General features: G+C 40.1%; 1 protein-coding gene across 1 annotated transcript in view; it reads right to left on the bottom strand.

Annotated features, from left to right (window-relative positions):
- The window catches only part of THBS2 (thrombospondin 2), a 32,307-nt gene extending 11,167 nt beyond the window's left edge, over positions 1 to 21,140 (bottom strand). The window contains exons 1-15 of the mRNA XM_063151705.1: positions 21,059 to 21,140; positions 19,917 to 19,991; positions 18,439 to 18,995; positions 16,866 to 16,950; positions 12,287 to 12,480; positions 11,364 to 11,504; positions 11,046 to 11,142; positions 10,151 to 10,321; positions 9,170 to 9,346; positions 8,243 to 8,416; positions 7,662 to 7,789; positions 7,400 to 7,552; positions 6,091 to 6,309; positions 2,867 to 2,974; positions 965 to 1,124 (exon numbers count right to left, since the gene is read on the bottom strand). Of these exons, the coding sequence (XP_063007775.1) occupies positions 965 to 1,124; positions 2,867 to 2,974; positions 6,091 to 6,309; positions 7,400 to 7,552; positions 7,662 to 7,789; positions 8,243 to 8,416; positions 9,170 to 9,346; positions 10,151 to 10,321; positions 11,046 to 11,142; positions 11,364 to 11,504; positions 12,287 to 12,480; positions 16,866 to 16,950; positions 18,439 to 18,995; positions 19,917 to 19,991; positions 21,059 to 21,065 (2,446 nt within the window). The 5' untranslated portion in view covers positions 21,066 to 21,140. The remainder of the gene's footprint in view (positions 1 to 964; positions 1,125 to 2,866; positions 2,975 to 6,090; positions 6,310 to 7,399; positions 7,553 to 7,661; positions 7,790 to 8,242; positions 8,417 to 9,169; positions 9,347 to 10,150; positions 10,322 to 11,045; positions 11,143 to 11,363; positions 11,505 to 12,286; positions 12,481 to 16,865; positions 16,951 to 18,438; positions 18,996 to 19,916; positions 19,992 to 21,058) is intronic.
- Positions 21,141 to 23,302: the final 2,162 nt, after the last annotated feature.

The following is a 23,302-nucleotide window of genomic DNA, read 5'->3' as shown; positions in this document are numbered from 1 at the left end:
AGAAGCAAGGCTCTTAAGGGGCTCAAGCTTTCTGATTGCTACAACATCATTGCTACAAATAGTTAAAACTAATATTAGAAAAAAATTATGGTATCAATTCCATTTTCTTATTACAACAAAATTTTCTGTATGTATTTACCGAAGGAAAAATAAGGGCTGATTATGTCTTAAGAATTTAGGATTTTTCTTCAAATGCAGAACTACCACAAGCACTAGTATGAACCTGATGGTCAGAAGGAACCTGATGGTCAGAAGGAGGATAGAATATCTTCAAAATGTTCAGAACCTAAAGTCCGATAAGCATTCAAATGTTTAAAACATTGAGGAAAACCCAAAACTAGATTTCTTCAACTTTTAGTATTTCCGTCTCCTCACACAGTTGAAATGACACAGGGATATGATTTTTGAACAATATTTAAGTGGTTTTCCCCCATTCTTATTCTGATCAAAGTGGGGTTATATGGGAATATACTGGTGGAGGAAATAAGCACAATATTTTAAGGCATAGTAAAAAATGTGTATTTGGATTACTGTGGATTTTTTATACTTATACATACATAGAAAAGCAGATTACTTTACTATGGATATTGTCTTAACCTTGTGAATGTTCTGATGTTCTTTTCCCTCCCTAAATGGAAAAGCAAAACTCAACAAAAGTGTCATATTAGACCCTAATTACTTTGGAACACAAATGAAGGAAAGATTTATATTTTTTTTAAGATTACACTGATAAAGAAGTGCTGTGATTTGTTCTTTAGTAATATCAATTGTAGTAATTTAGGGACTGCATGGGCAACCATACTACACAGGGCAGATGAACCTCAGCCTTTTCTGTCTTGTCCAACATTTTTGAGCTGCTCGACCCAATTTTATTCCACCTATAAAAGCAAGTAGCTGATCTTATTGGCCATAAAGCAAAGTGCACTTGTGGAACAGCACCTAGTTCTCAAAAGTGCAATCATACCATCTCCATCAATGTCCACAGCACATGAGTCACCCTCCCCATTGTTGTCTGTGTCAATCTGAGCAGGGTTGTGCACGTAGGGGCAATTGTCACAGCGGTCACCAACTTCGTCCTTGTCATAATCAAACTGGCGAGGGTTGAACAGAAGAGGGCAATTGTCCTAGTAAGAAAAAAAATAGGTTTCACAACGTAAATCACAACTCATGAGAGCACACTATGAAGTGGTAACTCCTGTTCATCTTGGACAGAATTCAAAAACCAAATATTAATCCACTATTTTTCCAATGGGCAAGCTGTACTGAAGGCCTTGGTGGTAACAGGATGGCCAGCCTGTACAAAACTGTCTCTTTTGTACAAAACATGTGAATTGTGCTCCCTATCTCACAGGGAGAGCAACAGGCATTTGAACTGGATCTGTACTCAGATCTGTATCACTGGTACATGTACTTAAAAAATCAGAACATGTTGCAAAATCAGGTCAACTTCTGCTGCATTTTATAACTTTCGAAAAACAAAAAATAAACAACTAGAATTATTAATCTGACTTTTTTGGAACAAACTACTGTGGATATTTTCAAGTTTATATCACATATGTTCATTTTTCAATTTAAACAAGTATTGAATTTTTATTGATTGTGTTCTATTGAACAAGAAAATAAAATGTAAAGTTTTTTAAACATGTTAAAATGAAATACTCGCATTTGCCAAAAATCTTTTTACCTGAGACCTTTAAATGGAATTTTGAAAATTTCCTATCATTTTAATTGAAAAGTCTGCCAGAAAAATAATTCTTATATTTCACACATTCCCAAATTGCTCATGAACTTTTTCACATGCACAAGAAAGTACTTAGTGTGAAATGCAAAGAAGAAAGAAAGAAAATCAAAACAGTAGAAGTGAGGGCTACATCAGTGGCATGGAATCTGAAGGGAGGTCATAAGGAAAAAAATCTTTAAACTTCTTTTTTCTCTGCTAAATAAAAAAACCTCACATTTAAGAGGAAATAATTTTTTAGCACAATACTGTAAATTCCCCAGAAATACATTTCATATAACCAATGGCAACATATAGAGGCAAGTCAAAATCTTATGCTGTTCATAAAACAATTTCTAGCTTCAAAAACTACTCATACTAAATATTATTTCTTCATCAAATTATTTTTGTTGGTTTTTTTTTTTTTTTAAGTTTTCCAAATAGAGACCAAATGAGCAGAGCTCTTACCCAACTTTAACCTTCTGAAGCTCTAGAGCATCTAGGTTGCCTCTGAAGGAAACAAAGAGGAACAGTAAAATTCTAATAACAATTCACTCATCCTAAACATGTTCTGAAAAGCCAGGGTGAAGCAAACTCTCAAAGTGCCTCTATCTTTTTGTTGATTGTACAGGGCAACAGTTTTAGACTAAGTGGCTATCTTTTAGACTCTGCAAGTAAATTAATTTGTCTTCTGGGTGGATCTGAAGGAAAGTATAAACCAGGCTAGGTATTTTCCTCCCATCATTTTCCTTTGATAATGGCTGTGTTTATAGTTGTTTCAGAAAAAAGTTACAATGAATAAAAATATCATATATATAATATTTACCAGCTTTTCAAATACAGTAGACTTGTTATTCTCCCATTACAATATAAAAAATCCAAAACTACTTTCCATTAAACTGTTTTCACGTACATAACTGAACTCAAAACTGATACAGAGAACATCGTTCCTGGGGTTTCCCAGGCTGCTTTGCTCTGCACAGTACTACTCTCCTTTGACTGAACACAGCTTCACTCTGCACTACCCATCATTCAGGGAAGGAAGTGCAGAATAACTCAGTTGAAGCTCTGAACAATAGAAATCACATCTATTGTAATGCTTTTCTTTAAAATCAGATGTTTAGGTCAAACACACTGCAGACAGCTTACTTTGTCATCTTCGACACCATCATTGTCATCATCCTCATCACAGGCATCTCCTTTGCCATCTTTATCAAAGTCTTCTTGGCCAGAGTTAGGCAGAAGAGGGCAGTTATCCTGGCCAAAAGAAATAATCAATACGTTATGCTTACATTATGTCAGGATAACTTGCCTGGGCAGAAGAGTAGATATGGTACACCAGAGACTATAAAACCAGAGCAATCAGCAAAGTACTTTTGAAAGTGCCTGGTTTTTTGTTGCCAATTCATTTGCTGCTTTCATATTGTAAAGTAAGTGAAATGCAGCTGCAAATCATTTTATTTCCCAGCTGCTATTAGTGTGACATTTCTAGTAAATTTTAGAGGGAACTAGCAAAGAACAAACACACCACACGCACAGACATGCACTCTTACACCAACTTTTTGCAGACAATTCATGAGATATGTTTGAAGATTACAGAAAAAACCACCAGGTTTTGTTGCCAGAAAAATAAAAAACCAAGCCAAGAGAAGGTCTTCAGAAACAGCTGTTCATATGGAAAGTTACTACACAGCAATGGAAAGTACTACACATCAATGAAGGGGAACACTCGAAGAAAGGATTTTGAAAAAAGTGTCTTTATACTGTTCTGCAAAACAGTACCTTTGCACTCCCATGGCTTTAAAAATAAAAGTCAAACAGATCTCTCTATTTTGTAACACAGCTTTGAAAAGAATGATTATTTTATATAAACAATTCTTAAGTTACACTGAAAAATAAGTAAAATAGCTTGCCAAACTTTTAATATGCTTTTTTTTTAAATACTAAAATCAGCTAAAATGGACTTCAACTCTACCACTTGCTATGAATAAATACATCTATGAAAATACACTCTGTTATTCTCATTTTTACTAATATTCCACATCTACCTCACCCAAAACTGAATCTGTCGAAAGAGTGCACAAATATCTCCTTTGTAACACATACTCTAAAAAACTATTCTAGTAAGGTGTTTTCAATCTCAGTGGTTCTAATAGTGCAGACAATTTAAGAAAAAGAGTACTGGAAATATTGTGATAAATATCAAATCCCCAAAATTTTTAATCAAATGCCTGTGAATAGTCTTGACTATCCACCTCAACACTGGTTACCAGTAATACAAAAACTTTTTTTAAATAATGAAAAAAAATAGTCTCAAGAGTAAGTTAATTTTCAATCATTATCAGCTCAAGGAAAGAAGTTTTTTTAAAATCAAATTACTCGGCTAGGATATTTTGTAAAGAACACAAGGGCCTGAAAATTTGCGGTATTATTAATGGGGTTTTTTGGCAGGTGGAGAGGTTCTCTTAATGAAGTACTTGTATCTATTAGATCAACACATATTACACAAAGCATTAAACAATCTTTGGAAACATGGTTTTTTCTGAATGGGTTCAGCATGTTGTGTTTAACCAAAACTAATGCTTTGTGTTACATCAAGAGTGAACACATGCAAATTCTGATGACAGGAACTGAAAGAAATATATATGAAGTGCAACAGCTAAGTTGGCTGAATCTACAATGAACAGACATCAATTGCAGTGATGAAGACTAACATTTGAGGCCCAAATTTCCATCCATATCTGAAACTCTTTGGCTGATAGAGCCCAGATTCACACAAGTTACTTATTCTGTCAAACAGCCTGATTTCAAACTTTCCTAGTCTCTTGGTCTGTATTTGTTTTAACCACTATAGTAGTCTAGAGTTCAGTCATTTTTGCATTTCTTTCTTTTTTTTTTTTTTTTTTTTTTTTTTTTGCAGAAGTTGCTAGAACCTCAAGAAGATTTATAGGTAGATCACTTTAACACAGAAAAGGAGAAAGAAAAATGTTTCGGGTCTGGGAAAATTTTCTCAGAAGAGAAAATCTTACCCTTACAGCCATGACTAACTAGCAAGACACTTCAGCATCTGCCTCAAGTGATATGATATGATGATCATATGCAGGTAATCCAGTGTTGTCAGTGGCCCCATAGGTAGGCGTTTAAAACTGAATACCTGCACATGCCTTCTGCTCTGTCAAAACTCCTCCATCCCACTTGCTTAATTTGCTGCAGCAAACAGTGTATGCGCCTCTGTATTGTGCCTGTCATTCAGCCATCAGCAAGGCCACCACTTAGAACTAGGATCCAGGGAATTGCCTGTCAGGGAGTGCCTTCACCCCTCAGCTATTTGAGCCATTGTTAAACCGGTAGAACAACTTTCAGTCTGGTTTCGTACAGCATCAGGACAAGAGCTACAAGGAGGCTGCTCACCATTTTTGAGCAATTCCCACTGGAAGGAACCTCAGGCCATGAAACCAAGAAGGACTTGGTGTGCTTCAGATGAGCACAGAACCAGGTCCCAGGGAACATATCTGGTGAACACAACCTACTAAACCTACATGCCACCATTTTTAGGCTCCCTGATGCTGTTTTTACTCATTGGTGTAGTAACATTTCATTGTTCACTACAACAGCACAGCAAGATTGAATAGGTAGCATTTGCCAGATGTAGAGCCAATGGGGGCGGGCAGGTCAGGTGATTCCCCTTGAGAGGGTGAGAGTTGGGATTTCACATCTCTGAAGGGCAAGAGAGGCTGAATCTCTCATCCTGTTCCTGTGAGCCTTTGCAATAAGGAGAACGCCTCTAATTAGTCACATTCACCCCTCTCTTAGGCTCCTATTGTTAAAAATGATCTCAGGCTCTGAATCCAGTTGTCACAGTGTGTAGTCCACTTAAGTCTTTAAAATGAAGGGTAGTCCAAGACAGCTTTTTGAACTCTAGCCCTTACATGGCTGTCAGTGTCTTTTTACAAGCCCTGCAGGTAGGATTTCACACTTGCCTGGGCCCCGAGATCCCTGTTTGGTTCTCACTAGCTCTGTGCCTCACACCCATGCTTTAGGCAACTCCTGCTCAGTGTGCTAACTCCAGTCACAAGCATCACAATTGTCTATGTGTTCTGAGTAGGAAGAAATCCAAGGCAGAGGACTCTGGATTTCATTTTGAGAATCCCTTACTGTATCTTAGCAGATTAAGTGAATACACGTCACGCATTCCACATTACACATTTCACTTAATGTGTATTCACAGAATCTCCTAGAAAACGAGCATACTGTAACAGTCAAAGCTTACTGAAAGCAACCACCAGATTCATGAATTAAAGGGTTACTCACAACTATTTAGAAAAAAGTGAAAATGTTAACACATAGCATTTTTATCAACCTTTTTCACCTACCTTCACACAGTGGTACGTTGCATTGGCAGCACAGACCAAGTTGTTATTAGGCCAGCCATCCAAATCTGAATCCTCACCACAGATGCGGCCATCACCAGCATAACCTGTCCTACATTCACATTTGTACATTGGATCACTGAAATGGCCCAGATAGATGCACTCTGCAGACTTGTGGCAGCTGTGTGTCTTGTCCTTGCACGGATTCTCAGGTTCACAGACCTATAAATGACGGAGCACATTCAATGAAACCTGATAATCACAGCCAGCTGTATGTGCCTCAGCTTTGTCAAAATCAGACCAGTTATTTAGAGCTCTGAAGGCAGGAACTTTGTTTTGATTGTGGTTAGTAAATCATACTGCTCTCTCAGTTCACAACTCCAACAAATATGTACAATGAAAATAATTAAAACAAACCACTGGAAAAATTGGACATTATTTAAAAAGCAATTAAAGTGGTTAACAATTTCAGAACTTTATCTGCCTTCTTACAGATGTCATTAACCCCAGAAATTAACTGCAACAGAAAGGAGATTGTTGTACTCACCTCTCTTCTTCAGTGTTTTGCCTGACAGTATAAAAGGACTATCTTATTTTCTTAAATCAAAGAGACCCTAAGTAATTCTTGTATTCACCTCATGTAGTTTTTTTTACCTCTTCCTTAACACTATATTCTTCATTGACAGTATTTGAGAATCTTACACAGATGGTTCACATGTAGAATTTACAAGCTGAGCTAACCACAGATTGATTCAACAGTAACAAGGAGAAGGCAAACAATGACTTCCACTTTAACTTTTTTTGTCTTTTCTAGGAAACTGTAGTCTTCAACCTCACTTCTACTTCCTGCTGTCCTTCACCACTGATAAGCTTTGGCCCAACGGAATTTAGGCAGTGAGAACGTCAGACATGTGTCTGATAACACTGAAATTAACAGTGTCATACTTATGAAAAAACAATCCTGATTCTTCAGTTTCCATTCTCCAGAACAGATATGTTAACCTCAGAGAAAGGAATACAAAGCAGGGAAATGTTTGCTCCTGGAATTTTAGGCTCATTTGGTACAACTGTGCAGATGCCTTCAAAAAAAAACAAAAACAAACTCTTAAAAAAGCCAATCCCAAATTCAGTGTTTTGTTACTCAAAACAAGAATATTCTGAAACAACGGTCAGTTATTTCAAGCCACTTTTGTTTGGTACCCTTATTTCAAGCCACTTTTGTTTGGTACCCAAGTTTATCTTATGCCATTATTCAAAGATATTTCAGATGAGAATTAATCAAAGCCATCAAATTCCCTTCAATATCACTTACTTGCTTCTCTGTCTTGGCAACTTCAAGTCCTACTCCATAGGGCTGACTTCCTTTATAGCGTGGAGGACACGGCAAGCAGTGGAAGCCCGGATTTGTGTTCACACAGCGATGGACCTGATTCACTTTAAAGCAAACATCTGACACAGCTATACACTGCAGGTAAAAAAAGAAAAAAGGAGAAAACAATTATATGGCTGTGTAATTCACAAATAATGAAGTTTTCATGGTGATTTCCTGATGTTAATGGAAACAAAGCCAATACCTCATCAAGATCCTCACAGAAAGTACCATTGCCAAGGTATCCTGCTGGGCATGCGCCACACGACCAAGACCCATCCGGGTAACTGTTGCATTCTGCTCCAGGAAAGCAAGGATTTGACAAGCACCCATCTGGCAAAGACACACAAAATTAAGTAAGGAGCATAAAAGGCACATAAAACTTCATTTAAGAAACCAGGATTCTCTGATCATTAGCTTAAATCACATTTGATGCAATGGACTCTTATGAAACCCCTAAAGTTAGGGGTTTTCAGTGCATTTAAGACTAATTACTATTGATTTAATAAGAAAAAATTACAGATTGCTACATCTAGTTGAATACATTACAGCATATTCAATCCCTATTTAAGAAAGGCATACTTGTTCAAGAAAGTTGGTATTGCGAATATATAAAAAATCCCACTAAACAGCACTCAAAATAGTTCAATGTCCTACTGAATGTCTACACTGTCTACTGAAACAAAGGTATACTTAACAGATTCCTGTAGTGTCACTTCATAATTACCCATTAAAGAGATAACAGCAATTATAGCTACTCAGACTGAGTAAACAATGAACACCAACCAATTGGGCAATCCTGCTTATTGCACATATCATGCTGCTTGGTGTCTCCCACACAGGGCTTTCCTCCATACTGTGGCTCTGGACTGTTACAGAGGCGAGACCTCTCACGAATTCCTCCTCCACAGGTGACAGTGCAGGCAGACCACGGAGACCAAGGACCCCACTGGCCATTCACTAAGATGTGCGAAAGAGCAGAGAATCACAAGCAATAAAGTGGGGACATCTGGTGCCAATCACGACAATCCTTCATCAGATCCCTGACTAGAGACAGTTCCACACTATGTACAGTACTGCCATCATAGAAAAATGATGGCAGATGTTTGCACTGAGATAGCAATATTTCAGAAACAAACCAATGAAAAATACCCAACTGCTTCATAGGCATTTTTGGGCCAGTAATTCAAAACAGCCTGCCATGCCCACTAGATATGCAAAGAGAAAAAAAGGAGGAAAAATTATATGAAAGGAAAGTGAAAGTGTATGGAATTAAAGGTCTCTAAAAAAGGTTTAAAAGTGTAGATGAATAAGAGAATTATAATAGCAATTAATTGTGTTGAATGTGTAAAAAATGTATTCACAAATATCAAAGAAACCTGACTATTGAGGGATTCTATGTCTACTCCTAACAAGTACAGAGACAGCTTCCTTTTGGAAAGGAAGTGTTTATTTTTGATATGCAGAGACATATCAGTAAATAGGAAATTTCTCAAACTCTTAGTATTTAAAGCCAAATTATAACTTGGAAGGTTTACAAAATCTCTGACTGCATTGTTGCCTTCATTTTCAAAACACCCTTATGTGTTATTTCATTCATAAGATAAAACTATTTTCCATCATGGAAATTCACTGCCATTTAGATGTGAACAAAGAGAAGGAATTCAGCTGGAATATTATTGTGTTACTTTTGATTCAAGACCACAGACACACCTGGACATGGAGCCTTCTCACACTTCTCTGTTTCACGCCCATTTCCCACACAGTTTTTCCCACCCATCTGGGGAATAGGAGAATTGCAGAGGCGGATGCGGGTGATGTTTCCCACTCCACAGGTAACTGAACAGGAAGACCAGGGAGACCAGTGACTCCAGCCACCATCCTGACGTACTGCCAGAGAAAAGAGCACAACTCAAGCAAACAGCCCACCTGCAGAAGTAATACAAACTCATTTGTGAGGCTAGCCTTCTAATAAGCCTCTCACCACATCTGATCAATGTCCCATCTCTTTCCCACCATTTCACTTACAAAGCCCAGGTACTGAAGAACAGCTTTCTTAGGAATTTCAGTAACCAATGTGTGACTAACAATTATGGCAGATATTTTACTTAAAAATAAACTTTTCCAATGAAACAAACACTTGTTCAAAATGCACATTTGGACATCTAGCAGTCTCAGCTGCTTTATATTGCTTTAGGTACTATATTAGCCTGGATACCACAGGTAACTTGCAATAGCATTAACTACACTTCTGGAATATCATCCTTGTAAGTGCATTAAATATAAAAGTAGTTTGATATTTTTCAGAAATCTTCCATGATTACTGTATTCCTAGTAAGTTAATGGAATGGCCCAACAATCATTGAATGGCAGATGTAAACAGCCTTGAATATCATGTTTACAAACTAAGTGTTATCTCCAAACTGAGTTCAAACAAAAGACTCTAGTTCATAAGCTTAAAGAAAGGATCACTCATCTTTTTTTTTTAAAGATAGCTAAGCCCAGAATGTACATACCTATTAAATTGCCAGGAAAGGAAGGAATATTTGAGAGGGGAAAATTGGCAAAGAATCTAATGACAGCTACTTTAATTGTGCATATAGGATTTCTCAAGTACATACTGTCCTAACTAAACTTGGTTTTGCTTTGAGATGTCCAAGGAAGCTTTTAAAATGGAACAAATTTATTACTTACTGCGATGGTCACATTTCTTAAAGCTGCACATCCTTGTTTGGATGTGCGGACCTGTGCAAGCACTCCTGGTGACATCACACGACCTTCCTCGCATCTGTGTCCCAGAGCCACAGGTAACTGAGCACTTTGTCCAGTCTGACCACGGTGACCAGCCCTCCTCACTGTCATCAGCTGCAGAGCAAAAGGTAAAAAGAAGTGCTTAGCTTTGAAAGTTGCTCTATTATCCTATTTAGAAGATATTTTCTTTTCTTTTTCTGCAGACCATGTACTTTAACATTTAGATCTCTCCTTCCCTAATTTTGCTTTCCCAAGCTGCCACTGATGTCACAGAATTCTGGTGTAATATAATGAGAGGTTAGTTGAAATAAGAATCCTGGATCTTCATGAACTTGTGTGCAGTATGTTTGCACAAAGCACTGATCTTTGAAGGAAGAATATCTTGTCTCTAGAAAGGACCAAGCCAAAACCTGAGTCCAAACTGCCTTTGGCTTCAGAATATAGGCCAGTGTGACATGTGGCCCCACCTTTGAAAGCTGCGTAATGGTGAACATGATCAAGAGCACATTGTAAGCATATGCCCTATGCTCTGAATGGGAAAAAAAAATGTGAAACATGATGGGGGCGAAGCATACTTTTAACATTTTATGCCCAAAGTAGCTAAGCAGGTTATCACCACAATTCTAAGTAACCAATATAATCAATGAAGACAGACCAAATCCTTCTGAGGGTAACTTCAAGCACCCAAGTTATTTTGTATGATCTTTGTATACACACAAGTTCTATATTTGATCTTACCTGCCTTGACATCTTACTTGTTTTGAACTTTCAAAAACACTAGTATTTATTTTAAATAATGCCAAAGACTGACTATCTTTCTTCTCAGCCAAATACTCACAATGAGAGCAGACTGGACAGCATTCACCTTCAACAAAAACTGGATCAGCACAGGAAACTGCTGGACAGGTGATTTGATTGCACACAATTTTGGAATCCTAAAGGCAAAGAAATCAATTTACTGATTTACGCTCACAGAGAGGTAAATTAAGGTGGGCATCTGGGGAAGTTTCATGTGGAAATGTTTTGATTTATTCTATCATGGACATCGAGACTTTATAAACATCATTAAGTCCAGCCAAGCTGTAAGTAAATATGATCTGAAATGGACAGTTGAGCAGGAACTCCATTTCTGCAGAGAATATTTCCAAAACCTTACCTGGCAAATGCACTTGGTGCAGCTATCCACAATCCAGCTTTCATTATCTGCAAAGACACGACCATCCTGCCAGCAAACAGGCTGGTTCTTCGTTGTTTTGTTAGGCCCAATCAGTTCCCACATAATTTGGTTCTCTTCAGACTAGAAGATGAATTTAATGAAATCAAACTGTGTATTTCATAAGCAAACTGTTTTAAATAGACAAAACTAAGATACAACCAGACTAAATTCTTCCATCAAAAAATTTGGTTTTATATCTGTAAGTAAGATGGTCTTGAGTACTGCAGTCCCACATAGCAATTCTTCTAGGAATGGTACAAACACAGCCACACAACACTTACAGAAATCTGCTCTTAGCCATTTTGCTTTACTCTAACACAGCTCATCTTTAGGTGAGAAGATTTCAGCCCTGACACATATGACATACTAAGAAAATTTCTTCAGAAATAATTAGGTGATTCAGAATAAGAAGAGGGGCAGACTTCAGCAAAACATCGCCATCATACTACAACTATAAAAGTCCCATACATTTACCTGCAGTTTAGGTACCCCATGCAACCACTTATTGAGGTATTCATAAATGGTGTAAACATGGTAAAATGGCTTTAACAGTATGCAAGCAAGGTTGGGATTGCTAGCTTTCAATTTGCAAACCTGTAGAAGGATTTCCTCTGTGTATGAGGGCGTGTGTGTGTGTGTGCTCTTTTAAACCCAGTGTGTGAAAACCAAGCCTTGATCAAAGTGCTATACTCAAGAACTACCAAACTAGTCTCAATGAAAAGACTCTTTACATTACCTGAATATACTAACAGGTGTTCATATGCAATACAGAAATTTCTATTAAACACCCCAGCATAAAATAAGGAAGGAAAGAGCACTGCACAGCAGACCTCCGTCAGCCCTCCAGACTCGCAGGTACCTACCACTTTCTGGAGGTTGTCAGCCAAGTTGTTCACCACGATGCGCAGGCCGGTGAGCTCAGTGAACATCGACCCCAGCTCCTCACAGGAGCGGTCGCAGAACTCGGCCTTGCCTGGTTTCTCACCCACGTACTCCGCTGTCACAGCGGGGCTCAAGTGAAGGATTTCAGTGCTCTCGTTGATGGTGTTCACTTCAGCTAGTAGCAAGAGAATGAAAGAGAAGAGCGGCATATACAAAGCTCTTCCACAGATTACAGATTCCTGTTGAAATCACAGACTGGCACCCATAGGTAGGGTTTAAACACATCTATTTTGGCACAGCTTCATGCTTATTATACCCATGAATAAAAGAGGGGTTAGATGTCAGCTGGTTCCAATTATAGGCTTTCCCTTTTCAAAATTAAGAGCCAAGTTGTGTCTCACATGGCCTTCACTTTAAAATTGTTGGCACTGCAACACATTCATTTATGAAGAAGGCTAACAAAAGGATGAAGTATCAAAAAAGCAAACCCATTTTATCCACTGAGACATAAAAAGTTTCAGATTTTTTCATGACCTATCACATTTCCTTAAGGCAGAGAAAAAGGCAGGAGAAAGAGTTTCCTTGCAGAAAGTCATTGTCCTTGTTCTTCCATAAATTCCATGGTTGGATCAAATTTGGACCATTATGCAATGTATACCAGACTGGGCTGCTCTATATTGCACTGCCCAGTGTTAAGCTCACAGAAGCTGTTATAAAAACAGTTTCATTCTGAAGCGAAATGGAGGTCAAACTAAGATCAGACAGATTATTTAATTTGTCACTCCAAACACTCCTCCAAAAAAGCAGATTTTAATTAAAACAGAATTTTGCATGCATTAGACAGGGAGAACTGGACATGTTCTAATATAATTTTGAAATACTTCCCTGTCTAAATTAAATTCCTGAAAAATAACATAGCAGAATGCATGGTTTTAATTAATAAAAAAGCACAAAGCACTTAGATAACTAAATAAAACAGTCTGTGTTCTATGAACCATTTGAATCTCCATCAGGTAAATAACTTATGGATTCCATGGACACTTTCTCTAAGGACTCCATGAGAAACTCAAAGTTGGTATCAGCTATACAGCAATCCATACTTCTCCATCTCTTAAAAAGGACTTCTTTACCACATTTAGTGGCACCGGAATAGCTCAAGGTTACCAAAGAGGGAAGACAAGCAAAGGATATAGCAATTTAAAAAGAAAAAATCAACACAGGAACATGTGCCATAAAACATGTGTCAAAACCCCAATATCATTCAGTGTTGACAAATCACCAAAGGTGGCAAATCTTCAGAAATGCTAAGGACTTCACTTGATCCTTTACCATACAATGTAAAGTGTTATATATAAATATAAAAGGAAATGAAAGCAGGAGCAAAGTATTCTTCATTCATTTGGAAGGCTAAAAATAAAAGAACAAAGAACCAACACACAATATGACATTAAGTGATTACTTCTCGACCAAACTTAAAATTATTGGCTTGATGTGCTTTTAAACTAGCTATGAAACATCTGCCACTAGCCAAGGCCTACAAAAAATTGTTCTCAGTTTTCCAAAGTTGAAGCAATTGTCCAGCTTCACTTACAGTATGGGAGAAAACCACATAGCAGATCAGAACTCTGTGTCATAACAGCTTATTTCAGCTGCTTTTTGATTCCCTGGAAAGAATGCAATTTTCCTACCACATTGGAACACTAGATTTTTCAGATACCCCCACAGCACTTCTCAGATCATTAATTTCATATTTTTCAAGCCAACATGGAGTATGCCTTGACCGGAACATTCTGAGGACATTAATAAAGTTGCAATCTCAGCAGGAAACATAAACCAAAACTATGTTAGAAGAACTAAATCCTCACTTCCTACTGGTACTTGGCAGTGACTGAAAGAAGATGCCTGGGGATCACTGGGAAATCAGTTCTCTGCTGCAGGCTTCCTGCTAATTTCCTAAGGACCAGATGATTAAAATGAGAAGCCAGGAGAGTAAAATGTGCATCCTCTCACATATGCAAATATCATTCTATTGATATAACTCAAGAAGGGATTTTATTGATGTTCCTATTTAAGTGTGTTTTTGTCATCTTTCCTATCCAGTGCAGTGTATAAATCCTGCCTAAAGGATCAGCAGTCACCACACTACAGACATACTTTCCTACCCTCAACCAAACAGCAATCCCAAGCCACCATTTCACCATATGTCACATTCCCGTATTAGGCTTAAAGATACATTGGGAAAACAGTCCTGTCTCCTTTTGTGTTCTAGGGCTGAGGGAACTTCATTGGTAACATCAGCCTTGCTGTCATGGGACACTAACACATAAATGTGTCATCTTAATGCCTGTACTTCAGCTCAATGAGTCTGCCATCAAAACGGGAAAATATCTTGTGGTCAGTAACATCATTCATGGCTTTTCAACTGTGGAAATTATCATTAGCGGCATCCCCCAAGTTTCAATACTGGGCCCAGTCCTGTTTAACTTATCCATCAATGACTTGGATGAAGGGACAGACTCCTCAGCAAGTTCACAGATGACAAATCTGGGAATGATCCCAGAGGGCTGTGCTGACCTTCAGAAGGACCTCAACAGGCTGGAGAGAGGGGCAGAGAAGAACCATTCTGCCCCTCTCATCATCCTCAACTATATCTGAAGTGCTGTGTCCAATTCTAGGCTCCGTACAAGATATGGAGCTCCTGGACTGGGTCCAACCACAGATGACAAAGTTAATTATGGGATTGGAGCCTCCCCATTATGAGGGAAAGCTGAGGGAACTGGGTCTGTTCAGACTCAAGGAGAGACAACTGAAAGGGGATCTCATCAAGGTGTATAAATATGTAAAGGGGATGGAGCCAGGTTCTGTTCAGTGGTGCCAAGCAATAGTGCAAGAGGCAATGGGTAGATCCTGATGCACAGGAAGTTCCACCAGGATACGAGGAAGAACTTCTTTACTGAGTGGGAGACCAAGCACTGGAACAGCTGCCCAGAGAGATTGTGGAGTCTCCCTCACTGGAGATATTAAAGAATCATCTGGACACAACCTTGTGCCACATGCTCTTGGATGACCCTCCTTGAACAGGGAGGTTACACTGATAATGCCCTGCAGTCCTTTTCAACCTGACCCATTCCGTGAGTGTGTAATTAATCTGGATGGGCAATGTCAGACTCTGACATGCACATAAAAATGCACTCTCAAGTAATTTTGATGGCCTCACTGTGCTATTAGTTCTTTTCTGTTACTGCACAAGAAATGTCAATATTCTATTATTCTCTTGGTGTTGCAAAGTAAAAGGAGAATACGGTGAACTGAATTGTTTGCTAAATAATTCCCAGTAAGGATAAAACAAAAACTCCAAATGTGTATAATTAATAGCACTGAAAATTTGGCAATTGACAGATGTGATAGCAATACGTTAAGAAAATATTATCTGTTGGTTATCGGCAGCTTACAGCTGTGCAAGAATTCCTCCTAAGGTATGCATTAGCATGAAGTATTCAATTAATCCTTTAGGATCCCATTGGTTTCCTCTTCATAGTAGAGATATAGAAACATTGCATTTCTACTTGGCGATATTTCAAAACATTTAGTACTCTTTTGAAGAAGTCAAGATCTGCTATCATTTAATTTCTGGGTTTTGCATAAACAAGGAAAAAACTGAGTTCAAACTGCTTAACTGGTTTTCTATATACCACATATTTGAGCAAAGTAACAGAAATAATGGCTTTTCAGGTGGCAGGAGCTTCAAACAAAACCCTGAAGTCCTGTCTTGTGCACCCACAACATTCCTCTGACAGATTGAGCTGGCTCTGATTCTTGATGGAGTTCTTGTCAGCTACAAGCACTGGGAAGTAAAACACTCAGCACCTCCAATAAACTCGAGTACAAAACCTTAGCACATATTTGACAAATAATCCTAATTCTTTTATGGGGAATCCACTACACACCCACACACAGAGTGCTCCCCTCCTGGCAGGGTAAGCATGAACTGGACTAACAAGAACACGTCAGCCCGTAAGATACAAGCTTTCCATCTCTCTTCCTTTGATTTCTTATTTTCCTGAGACTGTTTTGATTAGCAATACTTTGGGAGTCAAACCCAAAGCCTCTTTCAGTTGAAGGTATTGCCAAGGAATCCAGTGTCTTTAAGAATGGCAGACAAATTTGTGGGCTCATTGACAGTCAGCAGGAGAATTCAGAAGCAACACCACCTGTCTGGTGTGCAATGAATTGCAGAAAACTCATATAAGAAAATATGTATTGTCCTACATATGCTTTTTTCCCTTTCATTTCTACTAATTTATTGCTCAACACTTTTTTTCCCAGCTTTAAAACAGAGGTTCAGAGTTATAAACCTAAGTAACTGAACTAAAATAATAGGCTAGAGAGTAGAAATGACATCATATAAACATATAAGTTCCTATTACTACCAAAAAGCAACTTGTTCTCCTTTTCATTTCAAAGGGATCTGTTGCCTGGTTTTAGGATAATATTTCACAACCGACATTTGTGATTTTCAGATTCAACTGAACAGTATTAACAAGATAACAAAAGCCTTACTTGACTGGCTTCTCTGGCATCCTTTCTTACGCAGAACATCCTCTATCGAAGTATCAAAGATTAACTGAATATTTTGCAAAAGACCCTGTAATAATAATTTAAAAAAGCAATTAAAAGCAGTAAGATCAATTTTTAAGTAACTAATAATTGATCTGTCTCAATTTGATGCCACTGACTGGATTCAGACAAAAGCAAATACATAAAAAACAATCTACAAGCATTAAACCTGACATACAGGGAAAAAAAAGTGGTATAGCTTTGTTATATACAATTTCAGTATTACAAGCCACAAATATAGGTATGTTCTGAAACATGCAATAATAAAAGATATTAATCTGCTACAAGCTCAAATCTCCATTTTCATAGTGAATTTTAGATTTGTCATGGGGTCAAAGCCAACTTTTCTGCACCATCACCACCATCACACTTTCATGCTTAGCCAGTCATCTCCATGCACCACAGTTCACTGCCTGCTCAGTTGTGCTGTCCCTACTCTGAGACAACACTCTAAATTCAGACTGGTATCAATTTCACTTGGGAAAAAACCCTCAAAAAAAAAATTAAAAGCCAGATTGTTTCAATGAGCCACTTAGCAGTACAGCTTCAAAACCAGCTGTATGAGCACCACTGGTAGAGTAACATAGTCATGGAGGCAGGAATGGAGAGGCTTTGGGCAAGAACTTCTGAAGTCCCCGCCAAGATTGGTCATCCCATGGAGCCAAACTCCAGCATGTTCAGGCTCTGGCTGAAAACTAGATGGCACAACATGATGAGAAAGAAAAGGCTTTTTGAAATTTTTGGAGCCATGAGTTCAAGTCTGACTTTAGCTGTTACTGAAAAAAAGCTATCCTTAAAGCAGATAGGCCAGATCACATCACCAGTTAATGAGGCAGAAGGTTGCTTTCATTTGATAGGAAAACCAAAAAGCTTGTAATTGCTTCATGTCAAATGTTTTCCACAAAAAGAAAAATAAACTCATTTACAGGACTAATCAAAACTTTTTGTTATATTTCTTTTCTCAGATATTTCCTCTTTAAAATTTAAACTGAAAAGAAACAGTCAAAATGGTAAAACAGGATGCTCTGTTACAGGATGGACCAACACCACATGCTTCAGCTTCATTAAAAATTTTATTTTTTTCTTCTTTCAAATAGAAAAATAAAAATATTGACATGTTCTCATTATTTGAATAGATTAATTCAATGTAAAAACAGTTCTTCAAGAAATTTGCAAAAAATTCTACAAATCACCACAAAAACTCAACATCTCTAGAAATCTTACACCTGGAAGAGAAAAGGGATGGTTGCACAGGAAACCCAAAAATTGGTTTTGCACACTTTTTCTGGATTTAGACTTTGCTTTGTCCTTGCTTTCAGGAACCCCAAAAATCATACAACACAGATCCAGCAATTAATAAAAGCACACCCTGAAGAAAGTCTGCTTGGGAACACCTGTGACCCCATCAAATCCAAGAGGCACTAGGACAACAAAACTGCACCCACTGCATCTTCCCAAACTACCTGCAGTTACCTTCTTACCACAGCAGAGACCCGAGCTTCTGCAGGTCACCTACCCTGAAATGATTCTCCCGAGTGGACCCTTTCGCCACGTAGAGCCTGCTGCTCTCGGCTTTCAGCTGCTCATAGAAAGGCTCCTCCAGGATGAAGCTGTCAATTAGGTCACAGCCAACATAGAGGTTGTAGTTCTCCCCCGTTATCTGCACGGTGAGGTTCTTCCACTGGGAGTCAGCAAGGTCCACGTCTTCCAGGGAAATCACGTTCTGGAAGCCATCCACCCAATAGATAAGGTCCAGGGTGTTGGCCCGGCCATTGGAAATGATCTCAAACTGCCTCTCACTGATGCCGGGACCCTCTAAAGCAAGGATAGTGCCTCTAGATTGCCTGTCCTGCCTCAGGGTGGCTGAGAGGATAAAGCCCTCATTCTGCCGTATTAGTTTTAGGATCTTTTTTAGTTTCTCGGGCTTACATGGAGGTATATGGTCAAACCGAATGAACCGGTACGCTGGCACAGTGGGGTCTGGACCCCGGAACACCTTTGCTCCAATTGTCTTTCGGTTTATGTTACTGACTTGAAGTAAATCAAAGGTAGTCTCCTCTTCCTTGTCACCATCTGAAAAAGTTAACAGCACGTGACAATGCGCCTACAAAAAGTTTTACAAGAAACAGCACCGTACAGTACACTTAGTAACTGCAATTGTTTGACAGGCATTAAGGACCAGCAGAGTAAACCCAGCACTTTCTGGCCTCCACAAATGGAACTGCTCCCACAAGAAGGCAAGTGAATCATATTTTCTACCTGACATTTTCATTTACATGAGAATTCTCCCCATGTGTACAAACTCTTTTCATTATACATTTGCTGCAGTAGCTTCGTACATTATGGCTTCATATTTTATAGCACCATATGGTACATACTCTTACACATCAATCTATTCTGTAGGCCATGTATATGCCTAGACATGGATGCATGCAGCAATTCATTAATTAAATATTTTTTTATATATGATTGGATAAGGAACTTGAGGCAATTTCTACATTTTGATTACCAGATAATGGAAAACCATGCGCCTACATGATGACCAAAAAAAAAAAAAATAAAAACGAGATTTACTTTTAAAGACTGTAACCAAGACATCAGATGTAAATGAGGGTCTGGCACTGTGCCAATTTGTAATCTACTTATATTTGGTCTGTAGATGTCTATTTCTCTACTTTTATCTTTTTAAATTATCAGTGATTCTGTTTATATTACTTTCACCATACATTTCCACCACACAGAAAAGTATAACATTAATTATTTCTGGGATTATATACATTTTCATAAATAATTTCTAAAGAAAGCAATTTTGAGATATATTGAGAAATCTTCATTTACCACTGGCAAGGTATTTTTTCTACCAAAAATATCCCAGGAACTTCTAAAAAAAACCTTTATGATTGCTTTGCCCAGTGTAGTTCAGGTAAGCCAACTCTTTACAATTTTTAACTTTGGGAGTTAGTCTGTATCCAGTTAAGAAGTGTCTGAACTTACCCTGAGCATTTGAGGAAACCCACAGGGTTATCAAGACAACAAGCCACAGCAATCCTCTCCTCTTCAGCATAACTTCTATGAATAAACCAAAAAGTAGTAAGTATTAGAGAAATTATATTTATCAGTTATAAATAGTGCCATTTTCCTCATGAAATGCCATAAACAGCAACTATATATATATAAAATATTTTTTTTAGTTTTGATTGATTTTTGTAATGCTTATTCTGGGTCTATTCTTGATGGCAGAAGTGAAATGTGACATCAGGTGAAGGGAAGAGGAATTATGGCGATGTCCTTAATAAAAAGGAAAGGCATACAAAAAATATACATTATTATTTTCTTAATGAAATTTCAGTAGCTGGCATAGAGACCATACAAGACTACAGGAGATACAGATTATTGCTAGCACATCCTTACTTTGGAGCACAATATTCAGCCAAAAATCCTTGTAGGATGATGGGATCTAACCTGGATGTCAGTTTCGAGTAATAGGGAGTACTTCTCAGTACCTTTTTCAGTGCCAGGATACGAACACTCTCTTCCATATATATAAAAATACGTACAATCCTCTGTACCCAACCACAGCTGGATGAAGTGACTCTTAACGTGATGCCGGGCTTGCCCTGTAGCACTGTGCAGTTATAAGCCACATAATTGCATCTCCATATGTTCTCACAATGAATGGAGCAGAAGCATTCCCCGGAATGTGCAGAAATCCAGTTCTCTGGGTACAGCCAAATAACTTCAGCACTGCCAACTCCACACATTACTGCAAGGACTCAGGGATGCCGCCAGCGCTTCGTGTCTACATTTTCTTTGTTCTACACGGAACTTTTACTACCTGGCATCATCTCCAGGGTACCACCGCTACCGGCGGCCGCCAGGATGCCTCTCTCGCCTCTCGAACCCGGGGGCTCCCGGCGGGACACACCGTGCCTGGGGGCGGCCGCGGCGGCGGCAGGGCTGCCCCAGGCAGGTGCCTGCACACACCGCCTGCCCCGCGGCTGCTCCCCGCACCCCGAGTTCCTGCGGGGCCGGCAGCCCGGCTAATGCCCACGGGTTGCTCCGAGCGGGCTGACAGCCTCCTCCGCCCGCCGAGCGGGCTCCACGGCGGGCACGGCGCCACCCCGCCCTGCGCCTACCTGGCATCGGGGAGCCGACGGCGCGCTGGGCTCTGCGGGACGAGGCCGGCCGGGAGCGGAGCGGGACGGACGCGCTGCTGCCGATGCCGTCGCAAGTCCCTGCACGGCCCCGCGCCCCGCGCCTTTATGGGCTGCGGGCCGGGCCCCGCTGTCAATCAGCGGCGCCGGGGCGCGCCCCCGGCTCGCCCCTCCGCGGCGGTGACACAAACCCCGCCGCCCCCTCCCCACCTCGCCTACCTGCGGGGCCATCGCCGGCCCGGCCCGCCCCCGGCGGGCGGTGCAGGGGCGGTGCAGGGGCGGGCAGGGCGGCAGCGGCCTCCCCGCGGGAGCGGAGGGGCGGGCAGGGGAGCTGAGGGGAGCCTTCGGTCGGTGTGGCGGGGGCCGAGCGCGGCGGAGCCCCCGGGAGGCGGCGCCAGGCCCCGCGGCGGTGCAGGAGCGCGGCCCGGAGCCACCGTCAGGGCGAGCCGAGCTCGGTTCCCGCGGGCGAGAAGCGCGTCCGCGGCCCCTCCGGCCGGCCCGGTTCTCCCGGCGACACTTATCGCTTGAGAGCTCGGTCGGTGCTCCTGCCGCCAGCGCGGCAAAATCCGGCCTTCTCCAGGGTTCTGTTATCACATTTTTACCCTTTTTACTTGTAAATTGTACAATAGCCTAAAGTCGAGACTTGCCGTCCCACGGTCAGTTGGCGAAGTGCTCTCTGGATGTCAGCCAGCGGCCCCTCAAATGAGCACAAGCACCTCGGTGCCGCTGTTCTGCGCGAGAAGCACCCTCCCCTTTTCATTCCGTGGAGGGCGATGAGGGCTTACTGAGGCGTGCGCCGTGAGGAGGGAGCCTTAGCCAGGGCTTGTGAAAGAAACCTCACTCTCAGGCTGATCCTAGGCACGTTAGGAGAGCTGGGAACTCTCCACAAGCAAGGACAACCATTGAATTTTAAAGGTCAACGTCCTGAGGAGCAGCCAGCACGGCTTCCAGCATCACGCTCCACAGAGAGCAGGAGGATGCATCTCTGTAGTAGGTCTACACACAGAAGCTGCCGTGACACGTGGATGCATTTCAGAAGTCAAAGTAGAAGACCATGATCCCAGATGCTGAGTCCTGAGCTGGGGTTGCAGAGTATCTGTGAAAGAATTCTGCCGCTGGTGTAAAGAGGCATGGATTTGGCTCAGTTGCCCACAGAATCCAAGAAATGTAGCCCTGTCAAATGCATAGGTGGACAAATTTCACAAATCTTAGCACACAAAAAACCAAAACTCAAACAAAACCAAAACATTCCCCCCCCCCAAAAAAAAAAAAAAACAAAACAAAACAAAACAAAAACCCAAAAAACAGAGCCCGGAAAGTCATTAACTTCACCCATCATAATTTGAAATTCCAATAGAAAAAGGTGTTGATATTTCAGAGCTCAGAAGACTTCAAAAGGTTCAGTCTGTCACTACAGCAGAAAATGCCAATGCAAGCACTGCTCCCTTTCCGTTTGCCATGGAAGCTCCTTCCAACTTGGCTGGCCTTGGCCTTTGAGGGTAGCAGGAGCCAAGGAGCCTTCCCCTTTCTCACAGGATCCAGGGGACTGAGCCAAGATAGGAGGGAGAGGGCTTTTTTGTCTTCCTAAAACATTTGGTTTTCAGTTTTGCAAAACCTCAAGAATTTTAAAAAATAGTTAATGATGTTCACAAAACCTCAAATTCTAGTGGGTTTACTCATTCCCCCTGCTATATTAAGACTTAGTCTTTATATCTATATATGTAGCTGTGCGGTGTGTTTTCCACTAGATTGAACTGTGCTGGGATAACTCTCATCAGGACGCTGCTCTGGGATTACAGCTGGAGAAGAGAATGCAGCAAAGTGTTTAAGAGACCAAGAAGAAACAAACATCTTTGAGATAATTTCATTAATTACTTTTACTTTTATATGGAAAGTCTTTTTACAATAGAATTTTTTACGTCAATAAAATAACAATAAAGTAAAGAGACAAATTTTTTTTGTCACCTTCTAACCAGCTGCCTCATAGCAAATCTTTCAGTCTCTGAGTGCTCTAGGAATGAAGGATCGATAGCATATTGTTTTGAGCTGAGTGGTTTATATATAGGATGATGACCTTTGAGAAGATAGTTTTGATTGTAGTCTTTCCACAACCATAAAAATGCTTGCCTTGCTCGCTTTCCCCCTGGCCACCTTGGAAGAGGTAAACATCTTCTTTCCAAGATTCCTGATGGAAAGTCTCAAGGAAACAAACACACTCTGCTTGGC

Source organism: Melospiza melodia, chromosome 3 (assembly GCF_035770615.1).
Source record: "Melospiza melodia melodia isolate bMelMel2 chromosome 3, bMelMel2.pri, whole genome shotgun sequence".
In the NCBI taxonomy this organism is placed as follows: Eukaryota; Metazoa; Chordata; class Aves; order Passeriformes; family Passerellidae; genus Melospiza; species Melospiza melodia.
Note: the sequence above shows the minus strand (reverse complement) of the source record. Positions and strands in the feature narration are given on the sequence as shown.